This window comes from Labrus bergylta, chromosome 3 (assembly GCF_963930695.1).
Source record: "Labrus bergylta chromosome 3, fLabBer1.1, whole genome shotgun sequence".
Taxonomy (NCBI): domain Eukaryota; kingdom Metazoa; phylum Chordata; class Actinopteri; order Labriformes; family Labridae; genus Labrus; species Labrus bergylta.
In genome coordinates, this window is record NC_089197.1 from 30540258 (window position 1) to 30562717 (window position 22460).

At 41.8% G+C, this 22460-nt stretch overlaps 1 protein-coding gene across 10 annotated transcripts; it reads left to right on the top strand.

Moving 5' to 3' along the window:
* Positions 1-766: 766 nt before the first annotated feature.
* On the top strand, positions 767-21175 carry pax6b (paired box 6b). Of its 10 annotated transcripts, XM_065953132.1 has the most exons (15): positions 770-938; positions 6695-6887; positions 9553-9626; positions 9833-9886; positions 10679-10702; positions 13139-13269; positions 13592-13627; positions 13713-13928; positions 14215-14380; positions 17579-17737; positions 17957-18039; positions 18135-18285; positions 18846-18958; positions 19264-19405; positions 20054-21175. In XM_065953132.1, exons 4-15 carry the CDS (start codon positions 9874-9876, stop codon positions 20137-20139), a joined length of 1320 nt encoding a protein of 439 aa, XP_065809204.1. In that variant the 5' UTR covers positions 770-938; positions 6695-6887; positions 9553-9626; positions 9833-9873; the 3' UTR covers positions 20140-21175. The 10 variants fall into 10 exon arrangements, with proteins under 10 accessions (XP_065809206.1, XP_065809207.1, XP_065809209.1 ...); XM_020632384.3 differs by lacking the exon at positions 9553-9626; XM_065953133.1 differs by lacking the exon at positions 10679-10702 and having other exon boundaries at positions 771-938.
* The last annotated feature ends 1285 nt before the right edge of the window (positions 21176-22460 follow it).

The following is a 22460-nucleotide window of genomic DNA, read 5'->3' on the forward strand; positions in this document are numbered from 1 at the left end:
ACATGCCTTTTTAAAGCCTACTATTTGCCTCTATCTCCTCAGTGGCTGTTAAAGTCCACATATGATCTCTCCGAGAACTTGAATAAATGTTGTTGTTGATGATGATGAGTTAACGGGCAAAAGCAGCTATTGTAGTGTGATGGAAAGAGTTGATAAATGTACAGTCAGTCTATGAATATCTTGCAAAGGTTGAAAATATGTGCCATATAAACGTGAAAACAACAGTGGGCTGCAACAAAAATCCATGTTGCACGTTATTCATTTAATTTACTGAGACTTCTTTTAGTTTTAGAATAAGCTCGAATAACCACCAAATGTAGGACTGTTATTTTTAAAATCACTAGCGACACACTAGGAAGAAGATTACTTCCGGAGAAAAAAGTCAGCGGACCCTGAAGAATAAAACACGTTACTGAGATAAAACTAAATGAACATTGCAATGAAACAGAAAAGAAATAAATAAAAATTTTCATAAAGTTAAACATGCTTATGCTTAGTGTATTGTTGCTGTGTTTGTTGTTGTTGTTGTTGTTGTTGTTGTTGCTCTGTCAGTCAGACCATGCACACATGCACCACACTCAGTGGGACAGTAAACAGGCCGGTGTGCTCCACATGTAGCCCTACGCTACCTTGTGCACTTCCCCATTCTCTGCTCCGCGTCCTGTCCAAGGTATGACGTCGACCCGTCGCTCCAGCCAATCACTGCCAACTTGAGGGCTGATGCTGAAGGGAAAGTTGCTGGTAAGAGCTGCAGATTTTTTTTCTCCCCACTCTCATTGACATTTCAACTCCACGACGGATCCAAAGGTAGATAGATTTTGATTCGGGACCTATAAGTTTTCTGTCGCTGTGACACGGAGGAGAGCTCCCACGGAGGACAGAAACCACTTTATGCGCATAGGATACCGGACACACACACGCCTGCTGCCTCGTATCCGGTGAGTTTGGACAGATTATAATAATAAAACGCTTACTGTACATCTCCATTAACAATGACATTCTTATTTTATATTCAAACACTGCAAAAATCGCGCACCACTTTTCCTTTTCTCACACTTTAAATGCACAGAGAAAAGAGAAACACGAACCAAGCCTTATGCATTGGCAAAGTTAGGTAAAATCATTGGTTAAGTGCTTCCTACAGGAGGTGTGAGCACCCACACACAGCGATCTGACTCCCTTACTGCTGTAATTTATCACACATACATACAGCGTGTAATTAGCGATCTTCACCGAGGAATTAAGCGCACGTCAATCCTTTAAAAAGCATCCATTATTGTGAGCGTAACGCGGGGGGGGAAAGGAAAGGCTCTGACCTGCACTGTAAACTGAATGTATGAGGGATCTCTTTTCTCTCTGCTCGATCCATCAGCGCGGTAGTGACGCTGTCCATCAACGTAATATTTTACTTTTTTTCTGCTGGTTCCACGCTCTGAAATCCACGTGTGCTTGGAGAAATTACTTTATAAGTATAGCCTACATATCAAGTAAACAGTGGGAAGCTGCAAAATTTATTAACATTCTAATTTTTAACTGATTTAAAATGCAAAAAAAAAAAAAAAAAAAGTGTGCCAGATTTCAGGTCAAATTTAGCATGCAGGGGAATGACATGTGCGCCCTCAGGGTTTTCACTAGACCGGGCCTGGGCCTCGGATCTCATCTCAGTCTTTTCTTTTCTTTTTGCCAAACTGAGATTTAAAAAAAAAAAAAAAAATTTCATTTAACCCCATGCACGATTTAGATTCCCTGTGATTTCATCAGTAGGCTGGAGGACTGTGGACGCCTCAGGTCCAGGCTCTCTGGTGTGTTTTGGTCCAGTGTTTCTTTCTGTCACGCTTGCCGAGCAGCGCTGTGACACCATTAGCCCCGGTGTTTATCCAAGCCTTCAGCCTTTTGCCAGGAGAGGGCTGCTGTGGACTGTACACCTTCTGTGGGGTGCACAAGAAATATAGATGTCTCCCCTAAAGTCTCCAAAAATAAGAAGATAATTGAAGAATAACTGAAGAAAATTACAGAGGAAAACATTAAAAAAAAAAAAAAAAAAAAAGTACTGGTGTTTTGATCTCAAGAAAATATCCCAAAAGGGAGGAGGATGGTGCACCTTTATTTAAAATAAAGAACATTTACAGGCACATTTTAATGCCTTTAAAAATCGCCTATAAAGCAGAAGGCTTGGGCTTGTTTGGTCTTCTGGAAATATCTGTCTTCTAAAGAAGCGTCATAGATATTTGTTTCTTAATTGAATATTTACAACGTCTTCTGTGAAATAAATTGACACAGAAAGATTGTCAGTTTCAGGAACGCGCTCCATAAAAAAGGGAGTTTGAGTAAATGTCTATGCAAAAAGTCTAAACAAGCATTTGATTGTTTAATTGTTATTGATTAAAAAAAACAAAAAAACAGAACCACACACGCAAATCATGTATGCAAATGAAGCGGCGACGTGCTCATGAATGTGTTTAGAAAGAATAAATGTGACAGAGCGAAGCGGCGTGATGAATGACAGGTCAGCTCCACGACAAGGAAACTTAAACACATCAGGCTCCACTTTCCTCCTCAGCAGTCTGATAGTCAAAGAAACCACAGAAACAACAACAATGAAAATAAAAATAACAACAATAATTATTATTATTAGAATAAATTATCACATTAATTATGGATTTTAATCTAATATTAATTTTGTATTTAAAATCATATTAACCAAGTCTATATTAAAATTATTGTATTATTTTTATTCAGTTTTATGAAATTATTATATATTATTTAAAATATATTTTTATACTGAAAAAAATTAGATTCAAAAATGACTGAACTACAATATTATTCAATATCTATTTCTCATCATCAAAATAATAATTATAAAACATAAATATAATTATTAATTAATAATATAGACATATAAATACGTTTAATAATAATAATAATAATAATAATAAATATCATAATAATCATATAATAATTATTATTATTTGGTGTATTGTATAAACTGATCGTAGGTGCATGAACAAGTTTTTTGAGCAGAGGCTTGATTTGATTTTCTGAATTTCATAAAAAGAGAAATGACCAAACAGGATTTGGTGCTTTTTTCTTTTTACTAAAAAATAACTCGTGAATTATCCTCTGAATAAAATAAAATACAACATTTTATAGATTATAGATTCAAGCTTCAGTTTTGAATGGAAGGAATAAACGATTAATTCAGCGCAGACATCTTTGATTCACTGCAAACAATCTTGTTACAACCTTGTCTCAGTTTCTAATAGAGCTCACCAGATGTCCTGATTAAAAGAAGGGAGCAAACTGTGACCTCAAGTGGGGGGATCATCACAAAAGCAAACAACTAACAAAACAGAAAACCAATAAAAAAAAAATGAAATGAGAGTGTGTGTGTGCAGCAGTTGGACACATGATGCATGTCTCTGATATGAAGTCGCATCAGCCTGTAAAGGGTAAACTGTAATCCCAAACAAGAGCTCTCTGAATGAGCTGCATTACATCCTTTTCTCCTGTCTACAAACAATGTCACTGTTTTTCACTGCAACTCCCTCCCCTTCTGTTTTCCTTTCTTCCTGCCTTTCTTTCTTTTCTTTTATTTTTGTATTTAAAAGTTTCGAGATGGGTACAAATACCACATTGCCCCAGGGGAAAATAGCGACCAGATTAGGCTTTCTTTTCAAGGCCTGTGGCATTAGTTGCTGCTAATCCGAATTGGGCTAATTGCTTTCCCAACATCAGCCTATCCCGGGTTTAGCTTCCATGGCTATCCAGACCAAAACAGAAAAAAAAAAAAAAACAAGGCAACATATTTTCTTTAAAGATTCTAACTGATAAAGTCGAACATCTACGTGTGAAGCGAAGGAAGACATTGGAAATAATAATAATAACATTGGGAAACTTCTGAGATTGGAGACACTGAATTAGCTCTGGAGCGGATTTACAGCTTAAGAAAAGAAATCAATAACCTCGTGGAGGTATTGTTTCCTGAGAAAACTACTTGACACACTCATCGGGGAATCTGTCTTTCAGCTGAGGGCAGGTTAGCGGTGTGGACTTTTGACAGCTGGGCCAATAACATTTGCACTACAAAGAAACACACGCCTTTTTTACGCACAGAAAATGAAGACTTTTGCAAAGTGAAATCCCCATTTTAGAGTTTTGTTTTGGTAGATGTCAGGTGTTTATCAGCAATCTTTGTGCTCAAATGAAGAATTGAAGCAGTGGCTGCAGCTGTGCCACATGGCTGAGGACGCAGAGTGTAGTAAACACAGTCGTGGTGCAGCCTCCTCTTTAAACTTTATTGCACTTTTCTGGAGTTACAAACTGCCTTGAACTCAGAGCCAAGCTTCCATCTCTGCTGTTCATATTTGTAACTATTTCAGATTAGTCAGAAGAAGAAAGTAGAGCTCTGCCTTTACAGTAAATCATTAAGAGGTTTTTTTCTGCACAGACTCCTTTAGGTCTGCGGAGAGGTGGAGGGGGTGTGTTTGTGGTCTAATGCACGTCTAATAGGGGGGTCCTTGACGTGAAAATGTTTGGGAACCCCCCCTCCCTCCCTCCCTCCGTGCCTCTCTTAGCTGATATAAGCAGGCCTATAGGCTGAGCCACCAGTCAGAGTGAGTAGAAACAATGCAGCAAGGAGAAACAGATGAATGTGCTCGTTTAGTTTACGGCTTGTTTGATGAAGGAGTATTGGCCAAAGTGTTGTTCCTCACCGCAGGACCCTCGGTGACAGTTTGAGCCGCTCCTCTCAGCTCATTATCTCGCCGGCCCACTGAGGGCCCCATTCAGGCCGGGCAGTCCCCCTCTCTCACTCTTTCCTCCTCTTCCTCCCTCCCTCTTTGCCCCTCTCTCTCTCTCTCTCTCCCTCTGTGGCAGCGTCGTTTGTCTACTCATTGAACCCATAGTCAGGAATGCGATGGTTGTTAGGGAGCCCTCTTTCACCTCCAAAGTGTTTTATTGATGAGCTCTGACTTCTCCTACTTTTTCACATGTCAAAGAAAGTCAAGTGTAGGCCTCCATGACTTCATTTCATGGCCTCCCATCCCCAAAAAACCCGAGCAATTTCTCTCCCCTCCCCCTGTTTCTGCCTGGCCCTCTCCCCTCTCTCTCTCTCTCTCTCTCTCTCCCACTTTGCCCTTTCATGCACCCCCTTTTCTGCTTCCACATCCATACAACCCTCATTCTCTCCCCTTCGGTTTCTTCTCCTTTTGGAGTGAACCGCGGGGCTCCTCGGTGCTCAGACTGGTGCTGCAACAGAGCTCCGGGTGGACGCTCAAACACGGGCGCAGAGGGGTTGCTTTTGGGTGCGTTGAGGTGTGCGCTAATAGCCAGTCATTCAAAACCAAGCGCAGTTTGGGGAAGCGTGTGGCCATGGCTACACAGTCATTTGCTTTACTTTATTTACGCGTGCTATTTGCTGTCAGGTCGCAGGAGTGACGTCGCCGGCCGCCTCGCCTCGCAAATGTGTCCATAAAGAGCAGTGGAGCTTGGCCTAAAGGCTCCGCTCTTTACGCATGGCCTTCTTGTTGACAGGAGGGGTAAGGCTATTCAGGGGAAGGTGATACCCAAAAGAATCAACAAAAGCACGTGGTGGGGATTATTTTTGATTGTTTATAGTGAGGGAAGGGGCTTGGCTTTGATTTGGAGCGTTTAGTTTCAAAGACAATTTCTGAAAACTCAGCAGAGAGGGTTTCCTCTAAGGAAGTTTGGGGATCTATAGATTATAACAAAAAAAAGGAAAATAGACCTGAAGAAAAAAAAAAGGGAATATAGACCTAATCTGAGAGTAAAACTGGTTTAAATCTCAGTTTTCAATACGTTTATGTCTAACAATCTCTTCTCTCTAATAACTTCTAAATCTGACACGTGGATGAAGAAAGAAAAGCCTTAAAAAAAATTAAAAGCCTATTTGTAACATCATAAAACGCTGCAAACCGCTGCTCGCCAGAATTTTGATTTGCTGTTATGAACTCAAACACTGACGAGCTCCACTGCTATTTCCCGTCCTCCTTTGCTTGCAGCTCTAGTTAGCCTCAGGTTGGAGCTGGACATGCCTGAGATTCCCTACACGGACCCAATTCAGCCTGGAAGAATAGAGCGCCCCGTCCAATGGGCATTTCCGAGGCAGTTGCTCTGCAATAGGGCAATATTCAGCAAGTGAGCGCAGGGTATTTGCATGCGTGGGCTGATTAGTGGGTTGGGAAGACGAGACTCTCTCTCTTTCTCTCCCTCCTTTTCTCTCTCTCTCTCTCGCTGTGACTCGGTCCTGTTTCCCGCTTTGGCTGTGGTGCAGGGGGAAGTGTTTATATGGGGGATGATGACAGAGGTCGGGTCGCGCTAATGGGCCAGTGAAGAGCGGCGGAGGGAGGCGAGGCGAGGAGAGGCGAGGCGCGCACAGCAGACCACGAACACATACATTAATACACTTGTTCCATCACCAATCAGCATAGGTGTGTTCATTCTCTTTTCGCCCCCACCTCCTCCTCCTCCTTCTACCACTACCACCACCATTCTCCCCCTCCCTCCCCTCCCCTCCTTCCCTCCCTCCCTACCCTCTCTCGCTCTCTTTTCTCTCTTCCCCACTCTCTCTCTTTCCGACTCTCTCATTCGCTCTCTCACACGCCAGCGCACATCCTCGCCAAACTCCGTGCGTCCTGACATCTGAGTTCACTGTCAATCTCTGTCCACTTCGCAGGGATATCCCCTCCGTCTCCGCCGAAGACCACTGGAAACTAATTTTTCCCTCCTCTGAACTTCCCCCGAGAGAGAGAGAGAGAGAGAGAGAGAGACTGATCGGCTTTTTTTTTCACTTTCTGTGGTGTGGAGAACTAGGCTGAAGCCTGTAGTTTGAAAAGGACTTTGACAACGAGACAGGATGCCCCAAAAAGGTGAGAACATGACAAAAAGTTTTTGCAGAAATAATCACTTTAAAAAATGTTTTTCTTTATATTTTCTTTATAAGTGTATGTTTATCACTAGCCTGTTCTGTATTGCAGTTTATATGATGTTAGGTGATTGATTATCGTCTTTAGGATGAGGTTCAGTGTAGAGTTTGTGAGTGTTTCTGACTGTGCAGCCTGCTTTCCTCTGACTGGACTCGAACAGCCTTTAGCGTCTCTGTTTTATCTGCTCCATTTTATTGTGTGTGTGTGTGTGTGTGTGTGTGTGTGTGCGCGCTTAGGCCCTGCACGGATAGCTTACCGCTTATTTATGACAGTAAAGAGTAAAAAGTCACGTTGGGCCAGGACAGTGATCATCGTGGAGAATGGGGCGCAATGACCCGTTGAGGAAAGGTGTCAGATTGATTCATGCAGGCGAGTCAACCGAGCGCCTTGTGCAAAAAAAAAAAAACAACAAAAAAAAGTGTTGGGCAAGATGACCGTTTTATTTGGTTTGTGTTTCATTAAAAAAAAAAAAAAAACTTTACCCCAGTTTATTAAATAAGCAATTCTGCTAAAAATGTAAATCAAAAATATTTTAGACGTGAGTAGTTAAGCTGTGTAGAAAGCTGTCTTCAAAACCACTGAGACATCATCCTGACAGGCCTACCAGCGGATAATAATATTTCAAACAATATCAGTTTTAATTAAACACCAGACATGTTCAAATAAGCTTTTAAAACTATACTCAAAAGAAATAATAAATAAATAAAATAAAAATAAATATCGATTTCTTTTTGTTGTTGTTAATTTTTAGATAAATTCAGAATTATTCAGCCTTTAATAGATATAACAAAAACAGGCTAACAATAATAGCAAACCAACCACGCTCCTGTTTTCAAATGTAAAAAAAATACAAAAACAAAACAAATAAAAACAATAAAATATTTCATCTTTTGAGGGGAGATTAATTATTTAAAATACTTGCATTTTTTTTAAACGGATAGCCTAGGCTACATTAAATGTGTCCCATAAAATGTAAGAGAAAAACAAACTTCATGCATTGAATAGGCCTATAAATAAATATATAACCTCTATAAGACAACCTGCACCGGGGCTATTGTAGTGAGATCCTACATAAACCACTTCTGCATTTGAATGTTGTAAGAGGTCAGAATAAGCATGTTGAATTACGACATTGTTGTTCCGGATTACGAAAGGAAAAGAAATGCAGATTAGATCGTAGTTAACCTCGGGAACAACAACGTTTGAGCTTTCGACCCTAAATAAATGATTAACCACATGCACATTATGAGGTTTAAAGCTAGAGACTGATTGAACCCAGTTGCCAGGCTTAATTAATGCTTTTTATTTTATTTTGTCAGAATAGTCTAATTATAAAACCACGACATAAAATCAATAGTAATAACAGAAATGAACTGGGGCTGCTCTGGTCATTTAAGTCATGCTAAAGAGGCTAACCCAGGCTATGTTGGCCATGTGATGGAATCCGCATTTGATTAATTCAGCCTATTTGTTAAACATGAAAGACACTGCAGCCTAAAAGCAGTAATGGCGGCCCTCTATATAAGTGCTCGTCACAAACTAGCCCTGCTCTACACACAGCCTGTTAGCCGGCGTTATTAGGCCATTTTGCTCTGCACACAACACAAGTTAGCATGGAGGGAGAAAACGAGGAAACTTCAGACTTCTCCCTGCCTGGCCCCCTTTTTATCTGTCTCCCCCCCCCCCCAGTCAATAGCTTCTTTAATGCATTTGTCTTTTCCAATTGAGCGCCCTACTGCGCTGTTGTGTCTTTCAGCCCGCTTTACAACCCGCACCAGCAGCACAAAATAACCACCAAATATTTAGAACAAGAAATTACCCCTTTTTTTAAAATTTTCTTTCGAAACGCAGGGCAAAACAAAACCCACATTCACGCGCTTGCGGCACCGGGGTCACGGTCGTGTGTGTGTGTGTGTGTGTGTGTGTGTGTGAGAGAGAGAGAGAGAGAGAGAGAGAGGGAGAGAGAGGGTGTGTGAATGGTCCCGGAGGGGGTGGATGCATGCCTCCGGCCCTTTGTATTAATCTGAACTTGTTGGTGTGTTTAGTAGGGAAGCTGTGTGTTTCTAGTCGCGGAGGCCGAGTTTTCGCCCGGGGTTTGTGGTACACGGAGGCAGAAAAAAAAAGAAGGGAGGGGGGTTGGCATTGTCGGGAGTCCGGCAGGCTTTGTACAACCAGCTTTGTACCCCCTCCTGGTCTGGACTTTTGCAGAGCAGTGAGGCGAGGTAGACAACGTGTGTCACTGTAAAGTTTCCACGCTATAGACCCCTTCGGCGGAGGGATATCAAGTTTTTAAATAAAGGCGTCTAACTGTGACGCTGAGGGCTGATTGTTTAATATAAAAAATAAGGCCCATAGAAAGAAAACCATCAGATGTAAAAAGAGATACTCAAAGCCTCATATCGCGTCTAGGCTGTTAGTTCAAATGTCTGTTGACAAGTGCTTAACATAGATGTTAAAATAATCATCTTCCGCGTTTGCTTCGCGTTATTAGTCTGGCAGCAGCGTTGAGGTTAAGTGTAAAATGTAGGGCACAATTAAAACAGATACAGTACTACATCAGTATAGCTGTGGTGGCTGTGCTAATGTGTTGTTTTGCTTTGTCCTATAGGGAGACATTAAGTAGTGAAAACGGCAGATGATTGACTAAATTGTTATAGAGCGGACAGTCAACTCTGTTTCCAGGCAAGTTTAATTAAAATATATTATACACTGAGGATGTCAAAATTCATTATGCATCAGTAATGTTAAAGCACTAAAAATAAGAACCGCAATAATTCAAATCGAACGATCAGATGAGATAATTAATGAATAAAACATGTAAATAATACAGATGTGTATACAGTTGGATTGGATGCTGACCACTTCTGTTTTCTTCCTGTGACGCTTAGAATACCACAACCAAGCCACGTGGGAGTCTGGAGTAGCCTCAATGATGCAAAACAGTAAGTTGTTTTTATTTCATTTGAAACTTTTAATTACAACCGCAAAGTTTTGATGTGGTTGCATGGGAGCGACACCCACTGACATGCACTGGTTGTTATTATAGCGCACTAACTTTTTCTTCATTCCACAACACTTTAAAAGGAAATATATTCAGGCATACATTTGCATGACTTTGAAGTTGCAGCGCAGAAATATTCTCAGTTATTTGATGGCCTTTTAATTTATTTATTTATCTTTTACTTTTTTTTTTTTTTTGCAATGATAAGGTAGGCAAAGTTATTATTGGATAAGTTAATCACACGTCGTCCTGCTCCAGAGAGAGAGAAAGAGAGAGAGAAGAGAGGGGGAGGCAGAATAAAAGGGGGGGCTGGGTTGAGAGGGAGATTTTTTGTTTCTGCTTGAGTTGGTATTAAATAATTGCACAGCCTTCTGCATTAGCGTTAGAGCTGGCTGCCAGGCTGCATACAAGATTAGCTGCGTGGAGAAGAGCCCTGCATGAAACATGAGGAATAGGAATAATGTCTTATGTAGATTAGTCCATATTCTTCACGGACAGACAGCAGGAAGCAGAAAGAAAATGCTTGTATTATAACCGCAGGCCTCACTAGTTTCAGCGTGGAAGATAAATATTAACAACCATACTGTCGTGGGTGCCAATCATAAAAAAAAAAACATGCTAGATGAAGCTGCTTATTAAAGTGGCCCATGATTTCTGTCTTTTATGCCTGGTGTGTGTGTGTCAAACAAAAAAGGATAAACATGAAACATTTTCTCTCTTGCTGCTGGACAAGAGGTGTATGACATCTGTGATGAAGGTGTGTGGAATAATTTTATTATATTATTCTCCATATACCTCGATGACGTGTCTGTGCTGTAATCTGTGCGCATTATAGTCCAAATATGTTTGAATCCAATGCTGACAGTTGGAGTTTTTTTTTTGTTGTTTTTTTTTTTGATGTGCAGAGGTTTGTTTCAAAAGGAAAAATTCTTGTACAAACTGGGGGGCAGGAGAGTTTTATTTGGAAGGCCGCAGCGCTTGCCAGTTGTCCATTATAGGGGATGATGGGGCCTTTATCAAAGCTGTGTACAACACCCAGCGCTGCTGCTTTGCTGCGGATTGATGATAATGGGATGCTCCCCTGGCTTTGGCGTGTGATGTCTGCTGCGAATTGCCGAGCAGATATCATTGGGCCCGGCCCTTTGGGTTGTCTAAAGGTCGCGGCGGCCTCGGTGGCTTTTGTGTTAATAACTCCTGGGTGTATATGGTGGGGAGCGTCCAAATTGACACCATATGTTTTCCTATTAGTCCACTCGCAATAGAATACAAGGCGCATAATCAGCGCCAGCGGGCGAGATCGACTCCGGGCACTTGAGGGAATTGTCGCCATGATTAAGACTTAACCTTTTAGCAGAGTTTGATTTTTATGTGATGTCCTTATCTGACGGTTTTATCGATCCGGAGGATTTATTTGATTGTTATAAATCAGAAGTGTATACATGGAGAAGCCGTGGAAAGCCCGCAGAGAAAGCAGGGGCTGCTTAATGCGCATAGGCCAATTTCAGTGTGAGAAGTCTATTAATTCCACTTAATCCTGGAATTACCAAAGAGCAGGAGGGATGATAATGGATTTACTATCAATCAGATCCACGCTGGAAGATTATTACACACAGCGGCCAAAAGGGATATGTTACCCCAGTTAAACAGGTTAATTCTCACAGAGGCCTTTTTTTAATTTCTGGTAAATAAAGTGTGCAGTTTAAATCACAGCACTATGACATGTTTCAGGGTTAAGACGCCCACTGATTGCACACAACAGGGCTGCAGTGGCTGTGAGCATTTGTTGTCAAATACAAACAAGGGGGGGAGAAAAAAACTGCATGTCACTTTTAATATGTTAAGAATCCAGGCGCGCCCTCGTTTGTGTGACCGCGCGTAGCCCCTGGCCACCTTAAAACGAAGTCTCCCTCGGAGGGTAAACGAGTAGCGTCCAATTTTGTCTGAGTGATATCCAAATGCAGACAGAAAGGGTCGTTTTATCATGCTACTATTTGTCGTGACGATGCGATTTTCAAAAGCAGAGCGGTGTCATAAAGTGACATGCCTGCCACAAGTGCTCCAACTGATCTTTTCAATTAGCCTCCCATGCATGATCCGAGGCGACTTCCGCCTATTTCCAGAAATTAAGCTCAAACTTGACGTGCAGCTAGCTTTATTTTAAAGACAAATGTCAGGCAGGCTCATCATATTTTCCCCCTCTTCTATATTTGGAGCTTATTTATTGCTAAGGAGCCTCTGCTCCCGGAGTCAATGTACCGGGCGGCAGCGCAGGGGAAGGCAGCGGAGAAACAGAGAGCAGCTCAGGCACTCCGGGGAGTCAGCTCTCCCATTTGGCTTCAGGTTTGCGGGCTTATTCTTTGCTTTAGAGGGATTCTATAAAACAATTTAGGAATAATTTAGCAAAAAATATCATTTTTATACAATAACCAATTATAAAAAATGCTATTTTGGAGCTAGTATCCTGTATGCTGCCTGCTTCATTGATGCGCAATTATTGAATGTTTTGGAGGAAAGGATGTCGATTTAAAGCTACTTTCTCGAAAGCGATGCATGTGAATGCACGCTAATTTAACACATTGTTTCAGGTTTAGTGTTGTCTGTTGCTGTCTGTGCTGCTGGTTATTATTTTAGGATAGTTCATAAGTCGGAAGCTGGTTTTGGTGATGCGCAGCTGTTCAAGTTAGGATGGATAACGGTGCGGATGTTTAAATACCAAAGTTTGCTGGTTTGAGCAAATGTTGGTTGTGTTTCCTCAGGGCACAATACCGATCGACGTGTTCGTTTTTATTTCAAAAAAGGTGTTTCGGTGTGTTTATTTTGTCGTCAGATTAAGGTCGTGTTATTCATGTTGTGCATGTATTACTGAATAACTGTGCAGTGTTTGTCTTCAGAGGGGAATGCACCGAGCGACGTAACAGAGTCTTAAACAATCGTTTTAACAGAACACTTGAGATGTTTTAACACATTTTACAACCTCATATATAAAAAAGGGCTTATCGTATTTCGAAGCAAACTCAAATAACCTTCTGTCCTCCTGTCTCCATGTTCCATCTTGAACTCGGTTTTTTTCCTGAACGCTTCTACCATCCTCCTTATACCATTCAATACCAAATTATTTGCTTTTACCAGCCAATGTTTTAAATGTAGGGGGATGATGCGGTGTGATGACTGCGATGCTTTTGTCTCCATGTAGGTCACAGTGGCGTAAACCAGCTTGGTGGTGTGTTTGTTAATGGTAGACCGCTGCCGGATTCCACCAGGCAGAAAATAGTTGAACTTGCCCACAGTGGTGCTCGGCCCTGCGACATCTCCAGGATACTGCAGGTGAATATTTCAATTCCTTTTTTTTTTAAAACAGGATCAAACTGACTTTCTTTTCAATCGATACAAAATTCTCTTAGGGTAAAAATGGAAGACATAATAAGGGTATGATTTTCATATTAAATCAATGTTTTCTGTGGCCTAAATGTTGAATTGCATTTAAAGTGAGTAAAATTATTATTTATTAGTAACATGTTTCAGTTTACTGCAAATGTCCAATGAAGCACACACACAGTAAAGTTATGTGCCTGCTCTTAGAAAGAATACATCTATTGTAAAACAAACGCCTAATATACCATTCAAGGCATATTCTTTGTGTTTATAGACCCATGATGAAGTCCAAGTGCTGGACAGTGAAAAGGTGATAATTAATTGACGTCATCTTAGAAATTCCGTTAATAGTCGTAAATAATGTATGTGAATTGTGTCTTTTGTTTCCTATCCAGGTATCCAACGGCTGCGTGAGCAAGATCCTGGGCAGATATTATGAAACTGGCTCCATAAGACCGAGAGCAATAGGCGGCAGCAAGCCCAGGGTTGCCACTCCGGAGGTGGTCGCAAAAATCGCTCAGTACAAGCGGGAGTGTCCGTCTATCTTCGCGTGGGAGATCCGTGACAGACTTCTGTCGGAGGGGATCTGCACAAACGACAACATACCCAGCGTAAGTGCATTGACTGTAACTTATGTGCATGATTTAATTTGCCACATGAAATGACTTTTTTTCTCATGCAGTGGAGGAAGAGGAGATGGGCAACCATCCGTTCACTCTTATTAAATACACTGCTGCACCCAGACACACTGAAGCATCAGTGCGATGTCCATTTTATGCGCTTTTCAGGAAACTTCATCCTCTGCACATTCCTTATCATTCTGAGGAATTATAAACTGATATGGTGCTCCACCTAATCCCAATCCTCCAGTCTCATCATATGCAATTTGTCATTCAGGTGTCATCGATAAACAGAGTCCTCCGCAACCTGGCTAGTGAAAAGCAACAGATGGGCGCAGATGGCATGTATGACAAGCTGAGAATGCTCAACGGTCAGACAGGAACTTGGGGGACCCGGCCCGGCTGGTACCCCGGAACATCAGTGCCAGGGCAGCCCAACCAAGGTGAGCCTCATTATCACACTTTGGCGATAAAGACACCTTGACGCACACACGGTTGTATCACAGAAGGAATCCAAACCAGCCATCTATAGGTTTCATGTTTTGGTCAGTAACCCCACCAAAAAAAAAAAAAAAACCTTCAGTAATCTCGATTTGAACTCCACAGAGGTCACCACAACCCCGTCATGTTTGAATCTGAATAGTTTTACAGCTCACTCTTCCAGTGGTTCCGGTCCACGGCTCTGTTTGCAGGGAAGGTATTGTATTGGCATGCTTTGATGCCCTGAACAAGACCCCCAATTAAGACTAGTCGATTAGAGGAAGCTACAGGCCGTGCATGCAGTCTCAATGCCTCCACTGTCCCAGACATGGATGTGCGTGACAGCGGCTTGTCCTTTCAGCAGAGGTGTCCATCCAACAGCCGGAGTTTTCCTCCCCTCCTGATGGGGAGGCCGAGCTGTGTCTGTGAGTGTGTGTGTGTGTGTCTGTGTGTGCGGGGATATTTAGTACAAAGGAATGTTTTCCTTCACACGCAATGATTGGTTATGGGAACACTCCGCACTACGTGTAATTGCTCATTAGAGAGGGCTTTGTCTCTCATTATGGCAACATGCAGGAGTGTGGAGACGGTCGGGCTGCTGTGGAAATATTCCACCTCACAGGGTTTCCCGCAGCAGACCGAACACACAGTGCGTTTTTATGAGAAGAATCACAGGTGCTTCGCTCATAAATGTATAAACCCAGTGTGTATAACGTAGAAGCGTTCTCTTGTAAAGGCGGAATTATGCGTGCTGGAATTCAGTTCAATGTTAGCAATGGTTTGATTTGGACACGTGGGGGGTGTTTTTAGAAAGCAGTAATGCGGAAACAATCAAATTAACATATATTTGCGAACGTATTACAATTATCATCATTATTATTATTATTATTATTATTATTATTTCCATAGATGACTGTGTTCGAAGCTCATAAGATTGAGTATTATTGATTGTTAATTTACCTTATTGAATCACAATTATTATTATCATTAGCCTATAAGTAGGCCAGTCATAAACTATTTATAATTCTATCATAAAACTAAATATTATATAGTGAAAATAAAACGATTCCCCTGGTTGTTGTGTTGATGCATTCACTTAGTACTTTGGTAAATCAATCGTCCCAGGGGAATAAAAATATGTTTTCCAGCCGACAGCCCAGTGCGCAGATAGAAAGGCTCCGTGGAGAGTGACAGGGCCCCAAAAGAAGACAACTCTATCCAAAGAGCAACGAATAAAAAAAAAAAACTCCGCACCGATTTTTCCTCTTTCATCTCTTTCTCATTCTCACTCACTGGCTATATGGCTCTAAATCCCGTCTATAGGATTTAGTCTCTCACTTTCCCTTTCACTTCTAAAGCGGGTTCTCAAGAGTGTTTTGATCCGGTCTCAGCAGCTGAAAGGTGCCGCAATTGGTTCGGTATCTCTCTCTCTCTCTCTCTCTCTCTCTCTCCCTCACTCTCTCTTTTTTGCTGCTTTTCCGCCTCACTGGCTGAGACATCGTGATACTAAAGAATGAGTTTATTTCCCAGCGCTTTTATAAAGAAAACAAATCCCATCCCAGCGTCAGTGGGTCTGGCAGACGGATAATAGCAGCACATTCACTCCTTTTTATGGATTATCCGGGAGTGAAGAAACAAATAGCGTGGATACAAACTATTGGCCTATAGAAAAGTACTTTCGTCTGTTTTTTTTTTTTTGCAGCGAAGGAAATTGTCGAGAAATGTTGCGTATCTGGTTCTATCCAGTGAACCAAAAACTTTTATATTTTAGAAACACTTAAATATGTTTCCATGGGCGCGTAAAACGGCCTACAGAACAACGTGAGTGAAATTCCAAAGTGCTACATTTTCCCACAAAAGGAAATTAGAGTAAGGGGGAGAATCAAGAATCAACAACTCAAATGATTTTTTTTTTTCCCTGCGTGTGTTTGTGTGGGCAGCTTCAGAATCTGAATCAGCTTCCGTGGCCTCCTCACACCTGTTCCATCTTCATAAAGTTTTCACTACCCAGTGAAACTATTTAAATGTTCGGTAATAACAATCAATTAAAACTGCCTGAACAATGTCCATGAACGATTCCTCTTCGTGGCTGCAGGAAAACACAAGTGAGATATTACATAAAGCAGCCTTCTATCAGCGCAGCCCTGCTTAATTTCGCATTAACTCCTCGGTGTGATAATGATGTCCAACAACAAGACAGACATTAGTCGATAAGCCTCGCCCTGCAAACTGAAGGGCCAGTGAATAGATTGGCCTGATTTGGGTTGTTCAGGGGGTTGCATGCTCTCTCCTCACTCATTTGTTTCCAATTGAAGACAGAAATCCTGACTGGCGTGGAGCTGGCCGGGGGACGTGATTAATGATGGTAGTGGATAAGGGTTAACACACTGGACTCAAAGCTCTGTTGACTAGGATCCTCGTGCGCACAATGCCAAAGCACTATAGCCTGCGCGCCTCCAGAGAGAGAGGATCCTTTTGTCATCTCCTCCAATGGCTCCCCCCTCCCATATATTACACCCACCGAGGGCTCACTGCTCGTCCCGGGCTGTGTCCATAGTTTAATGGTTTCCCTTACTCCTGAAGGCATTGTATCATTCTGAAAAGCGTCTTCTCCTATTCAAAAGTTGGTGGTCACCTCAATGGCTATACCAACGCCCATATGGGAACGACCATTGAGGCATTGCTCTGCCCCCTAAAAAAAAAAAAAAAAAGGGGGCTAGAGAGTTTGGGGTTTTAATACATTTCATAGGCTGTGAAAAGAGAGCTCGCCACATCTTGTCACATTTCTCTTAACCTTTTGAGAACACACGCCATTGTTTTGGGAGCGAGAAGTACGCGCAGCCTTTTCCCCTCGCCAACACGTTTTGTTCCCACAATATTTTATAAACAGTTTGACCGCGGAGCCTTCTTCAGATTGTGTCTTTTCACGCAGGCTGTAATCTGGCTGCATTAAGAAGGGGATGGCAATCATTCCTCTGATTTTGAGTCCAATCAAGCATGACCGGGGCCTTTAATTAATGATGTTGCACCGCGCTCTGTACAATTAGTCGCAGACTGATACAACACGGGGCCCAAGAATTAATTATTCAATTAGCTTAATTGAATGTATATTTCCATTATAACCTCCACCCCCCTCTCTTTTTTTTCTTTCTTTTTTGCAGATGGTTGCCAGCAACAAGACGGTGCAGGAGAAAACACAAACTCCATCAGCTCGAACGGAGAGGACTCAGAGGAGACACAGATGCGTCTGCAGCTCAAGAGGAAACTACAGAGAAACCGAACTTCTTTCACACAGGAGCAGATTGAAGCGCTGGAAAAAGGTGCAACAATCTATGAATCATGTCTTTATAAATGTTTTTTTTTTTTGTCATAGCTTCGTCTTATTAAAAGAAAACACGTTGCTGATCATTTTCGATCGACTTATTATGAGCCTTTGACACAGCGAATATTCCACTACGCCCCAGATAAAAATAAACTTATTGGATTTATTTGAAAACGTATTTGCTTACACATGTCTTGTGCGTATTTTTGCATTACAGAATTTGAAAGAACCCACTATCCAGATGTGTTCGCACGAGAGAGACTAGCAGCGAAAATCGACCTGCCCGAAGCAAGAATACAAGTGAGTGATGAGAACAGCTAAAGAAAACAACGTTTTTCAGAAATGCTGTTTAAAAGATGTATGTAAACTAATAAGAACCTCACCTTGCATCACAGGTTTGGTTCTCAAACAGAAGAGCAAAGTGGAGGCGAGAGGAGAAGCTGCGCAACCAGCGCCGGCAGGCCAACAACTCCTCCAGTCACATTCCCATCAGCAGCAGCTTTAGCACCAGTGTGTACCAGGCCATCCCACAGCCCACCACGCCGGGTAGGTCCACCACACAGCCAGGGCACTACTTTAACATCGTCCAACTGTCAAAAAATAAATAAAAACAATTGTATCTAAAAATGTAATTTTTCATCAACTGTATTTGACAAATGAAGCACATAAAGCAATAACACAATTGAGCGTCCATGAGTTCAAGTCAGCAGATGAAAACAACTAAATATTATTATGAAAAAGCCTGCGGAGGAATATAAAAAAAAAAAAAAAAGAGCAAAGAGGCCTCTGTGTCAGTGCGCTCTAGTTCACATGAAGAAGCAGCGGTGGTTTCCCTTTGATGGATGATTGAGCAAAACTTCTCAGCTGACTCTGTGCGTAATTACCGCATCAGGCAGGAGGGCACACACCGGCAGAGCTGCAGCTCATGCTCACAAGTCAATCACCTGAGACTCACGGTGTACAGTATATCTGTCCGGGCCCATCAGCCTGTCACATGAGGCGTCAGCTTACACACGCACTACTTAACGCTAATGAGACGGCATCCTGCACTACACAACACTCTGTTCATGTGTCTTTTTTTTAATGTTTTTAAATCTTATTCACAGTGTCCTTCACCTCGGGGTCAATGCTGGGTAGACCTGACTCTGCACTCGCAAACACCTACAGTGCACTGCCCCCCATGCCCAGCTTCACCATGGCAAACAATCTACCTATGCAAGTAAGTAAAAAGGCCTTATTGCTTTACAGTCAAATGTTATAAAGGATGTCATTTTATTATATCTTTTTTGGTGATTTATATGATTTTTAAGAGTGGAATAAAAAATAAAAAAACAGCATGAGTAATTTTCAAAATGTTTCCTGGCCAAAATAAAATCTTCCTTTAAACCGTCTATTTTTAAATTAAAGGATAATAAACCAAAAAAAATAATCGAAATAAAATGAAAGACATTTGAGAGCTGACAGTATTAAAGACTTCAAATATGGTTGGCTAAGCTAATGTAACATTCTCTCCCCCATCTATAGCCCAGCCAGACCTCCTCTTATTCCTGCATGCTGCCTACCAGTCCGCCTGTGAACGGGCGGAGCTACGACACATACACGCCCCCTCATATGCAGGCACATATGAACAGCCAATCAATGACCACTTCTGGTACCACCTCAACAGGTAGGCAGAAAGCTCATTGTTTACCAACATGCTTGGGAATTAGTGCACTCTTTTTGAAACTATCTGCCACCACTTGCTCTAACTAGGCCTTCCATAGCCGTCTCTGATTCATGCTCTGTCCTCCTCATGCTTTTAACGTATCGATAGCTCTACATCCCACATCATTTTCCTCCTGCGGCTGCATGAACCAAGCTCATTTCATCGCCAGCTCTACGCCATCATGTCACTCCCACTACTCCAGCCCATAGTTTAGTTCCACCCCATTAGGATGCTGTTACTGGGAGCCATATATACCGGTTATAGTCATGAAGAGTTAATCATGCAGAACCACATTTCCTCTGTGCTAAATTGCTAATTAATTTGATTCATTTGCTGTTGTACTCTCTCTGTTTAAATGCCATTGCCAAAGCCTCAATTTATCGAGCTTGCGAGCCTTTTACTGTGCAACCATGTGCAGAGCATTGTGACTCATTGCAGCTCCACTGCTCGTCTACCTATTTGCAAGTGCTTAAAGCACAATGCTCTGTGATATAAGGCGAACTGTGCATGGTGCATCCACTCATCTAATTTAGCATGTCGACTTAAGGGGCCTGTGCTTTTTATTTATTTTTCTAACTGACGTCTTTTTCTCTTTCCCTATCTCTGCAGGACTCATCTCTCCTGGAGTGTCTGTCCCTGTCCAAGTCCCAGGCAGCGAGCCTGACATGTCTCAGTACTGGTCAAGACTACAGTAGAGAGAAGAGCTACTTCACCCTGTAACCACCCACTCCACCATCGCCCTCCGGCAGTGCTCCTCACACATACACGGCACAGGAGAGTAGAGAAGGCGAGGAAGGGTTGAATGGAGGCAAAGGACATAAGAGGAAAGGAGGACAGAGAGAGAGAGAGAGAGAGAGAGAGAGACTCTGGGAGAGCTTTGGGATGTCTGGGCTTTGTTTTTTCCGGTGGGACCGTGTGCTGTTCTGTAGCTCTAGGCACATTCAAACAAACGAGGACTTGGAAGAGAGAACAAGGATGGAAAGACGGGAAAAAAAATATGGACCTCTGTAAAGTGCCCGGTGTTAACATTTTTATGGAACAAAAACTTATCTGTTTTTTTTCTATTTCCAACTTCAGTCATTGTTTCCTTTTTTTCTCTGGTGTGTTAGTAAATGGCCATTTGTATGTTAATATGAAAAACCAAGATCAAGTACTGATAGATGGACTGCTAGAAAACCATGTTGGTCTTGCGTTTGTTTTTGCGAGAGGAGAGATTCTGCCATGACTATCTTTTTAATCTGCTTATATCGAGACTTTCTACCAGCCTTTGCATGGTCTCTGGACGCTGTTGCATATCATTAAAGACGAAAAAAGCTGGAGGGAAGACTCTTACTGTGTCAGAAAAAAAATAAACTATTTATTGGTCTTATTTCGTACGGATGGATATTTAGCGGAGGATACTGAAAAAAAAAAAAAAAAAACTTGATCCACCCACTGAGGCTGTGGTCTCCCCTCTGACTTATTAAACACGGATCGACAGCTCGATGTGTGCAAAGACGACGCGACATGCAACACAACTTGGACCTCTTGCTTCGGTGGTTGGATTGACTCTAGTATACCACGAAGAACATTAAATGTGGGGAAAACAGGTGTCAAAGAAAACCTGTAGTCTGTAAATGGTAGACTGCGTCTTCGATATAATCCAGTTTGTTTATGTCAAAATGTAAAGTACTTGTCTTCCCTAGAAATCTTCCAGAAAGATTTCTCCAATAAAAGTTGATTTCATTTATATCCCCGAGAATATTCTATAAATGTTCCACGCATCATGAAATACATTTCTTTAGGGTCAGGTACAATTTGTCTCTTAGCTATAGTTGTATTATAGTGTCCTATGGTCAAAAAAATGTGCAACTAGAAATATTTAATTCCTATAATTATGATTAAACATTGCTTGACAGAGTTTTAAACTTAAGTGTTTGGCAGTTGTTTACAAGTACATATCAGATTTAATCATTGTTGATTGTAAAACAGACCAAAGCCTTTGTATTTCATCTAGTACACAGTGTTTTTTTAAAGATATTAGTCTTGTGTTGCAAAACTTTTGTAAACACGTTCTGTTTCGATTACATTGGCTTCGAGTTTGTGCGACTGCAGTCGAACCCCGCAGTCCTTATTTATAATTGAAGACCATGGGAGGGTTTTTCTAGCATCATCTGTCATGCTCTTTTGAGTTGTTGCATTTTGATTTCAGTGTGCGTAGAACATGGACACACACACTGGGTTTACGTCTGAGCAATGCTTCTGAGATAAAAACGTCTACACGCTGTCTCTTAAATATTTCAATTTAATTTTATTTAAAATGGAGCTTTCTAAATGTATTTTGTGAAAACTATAAAACATTTTGTACAGTAAAATTGTGTCTTAAAGAAAGCCTTTTTGCCTGTTCAATTCATACACAGTGTCGGAGTCAAGGATCTTGGACATACAAATGCATCATAGCTGCAACTTTAAACAAATCCAACGCTGACAAATGCCAGTACAAGGGCTCCTATTTCACACACAACACCTCCAATTCCCACAAAACAAAGGTGTCCACAATAACAAACCCTCTCCTGATGTATGGGCTGAACCAAGTCGACACAGACCACACAGCACACCGCCACCACACAATGAGAAAGGTCAAGCAATTCACCATCACTGGCTCTTGTTGTGGCAGAGTTACGATGGTATGAAGAAAAAAAAAAATTACAGAACCAATGAGGAGGTGGAGGGCGCAGAGAAGAGAGAGAGAAAAGTCATGGAATAAAGCAGTCAGTGCCTAGAGCGAGGCAAAGGAGCGATTGTGTGGCAGAGTGAGTTATTTTGCTTCACTTGCTGCCACAGCAGGGGGGTCGTGTGTGTGTGTGTGTGTGTGTGTGTGTGTGTGTGTGGATTTGAAGGGATGTGTTAGAAAGAGAGCGAGAGAGCATCCAAGAGAGAGTGAGGTCAGCATGTAACAGCACCAAATATCATGTTAAGACTGACTGACTTATTAAATTGACCCATCTCAGTCGATACCTAATAGTCCAATCAGAAC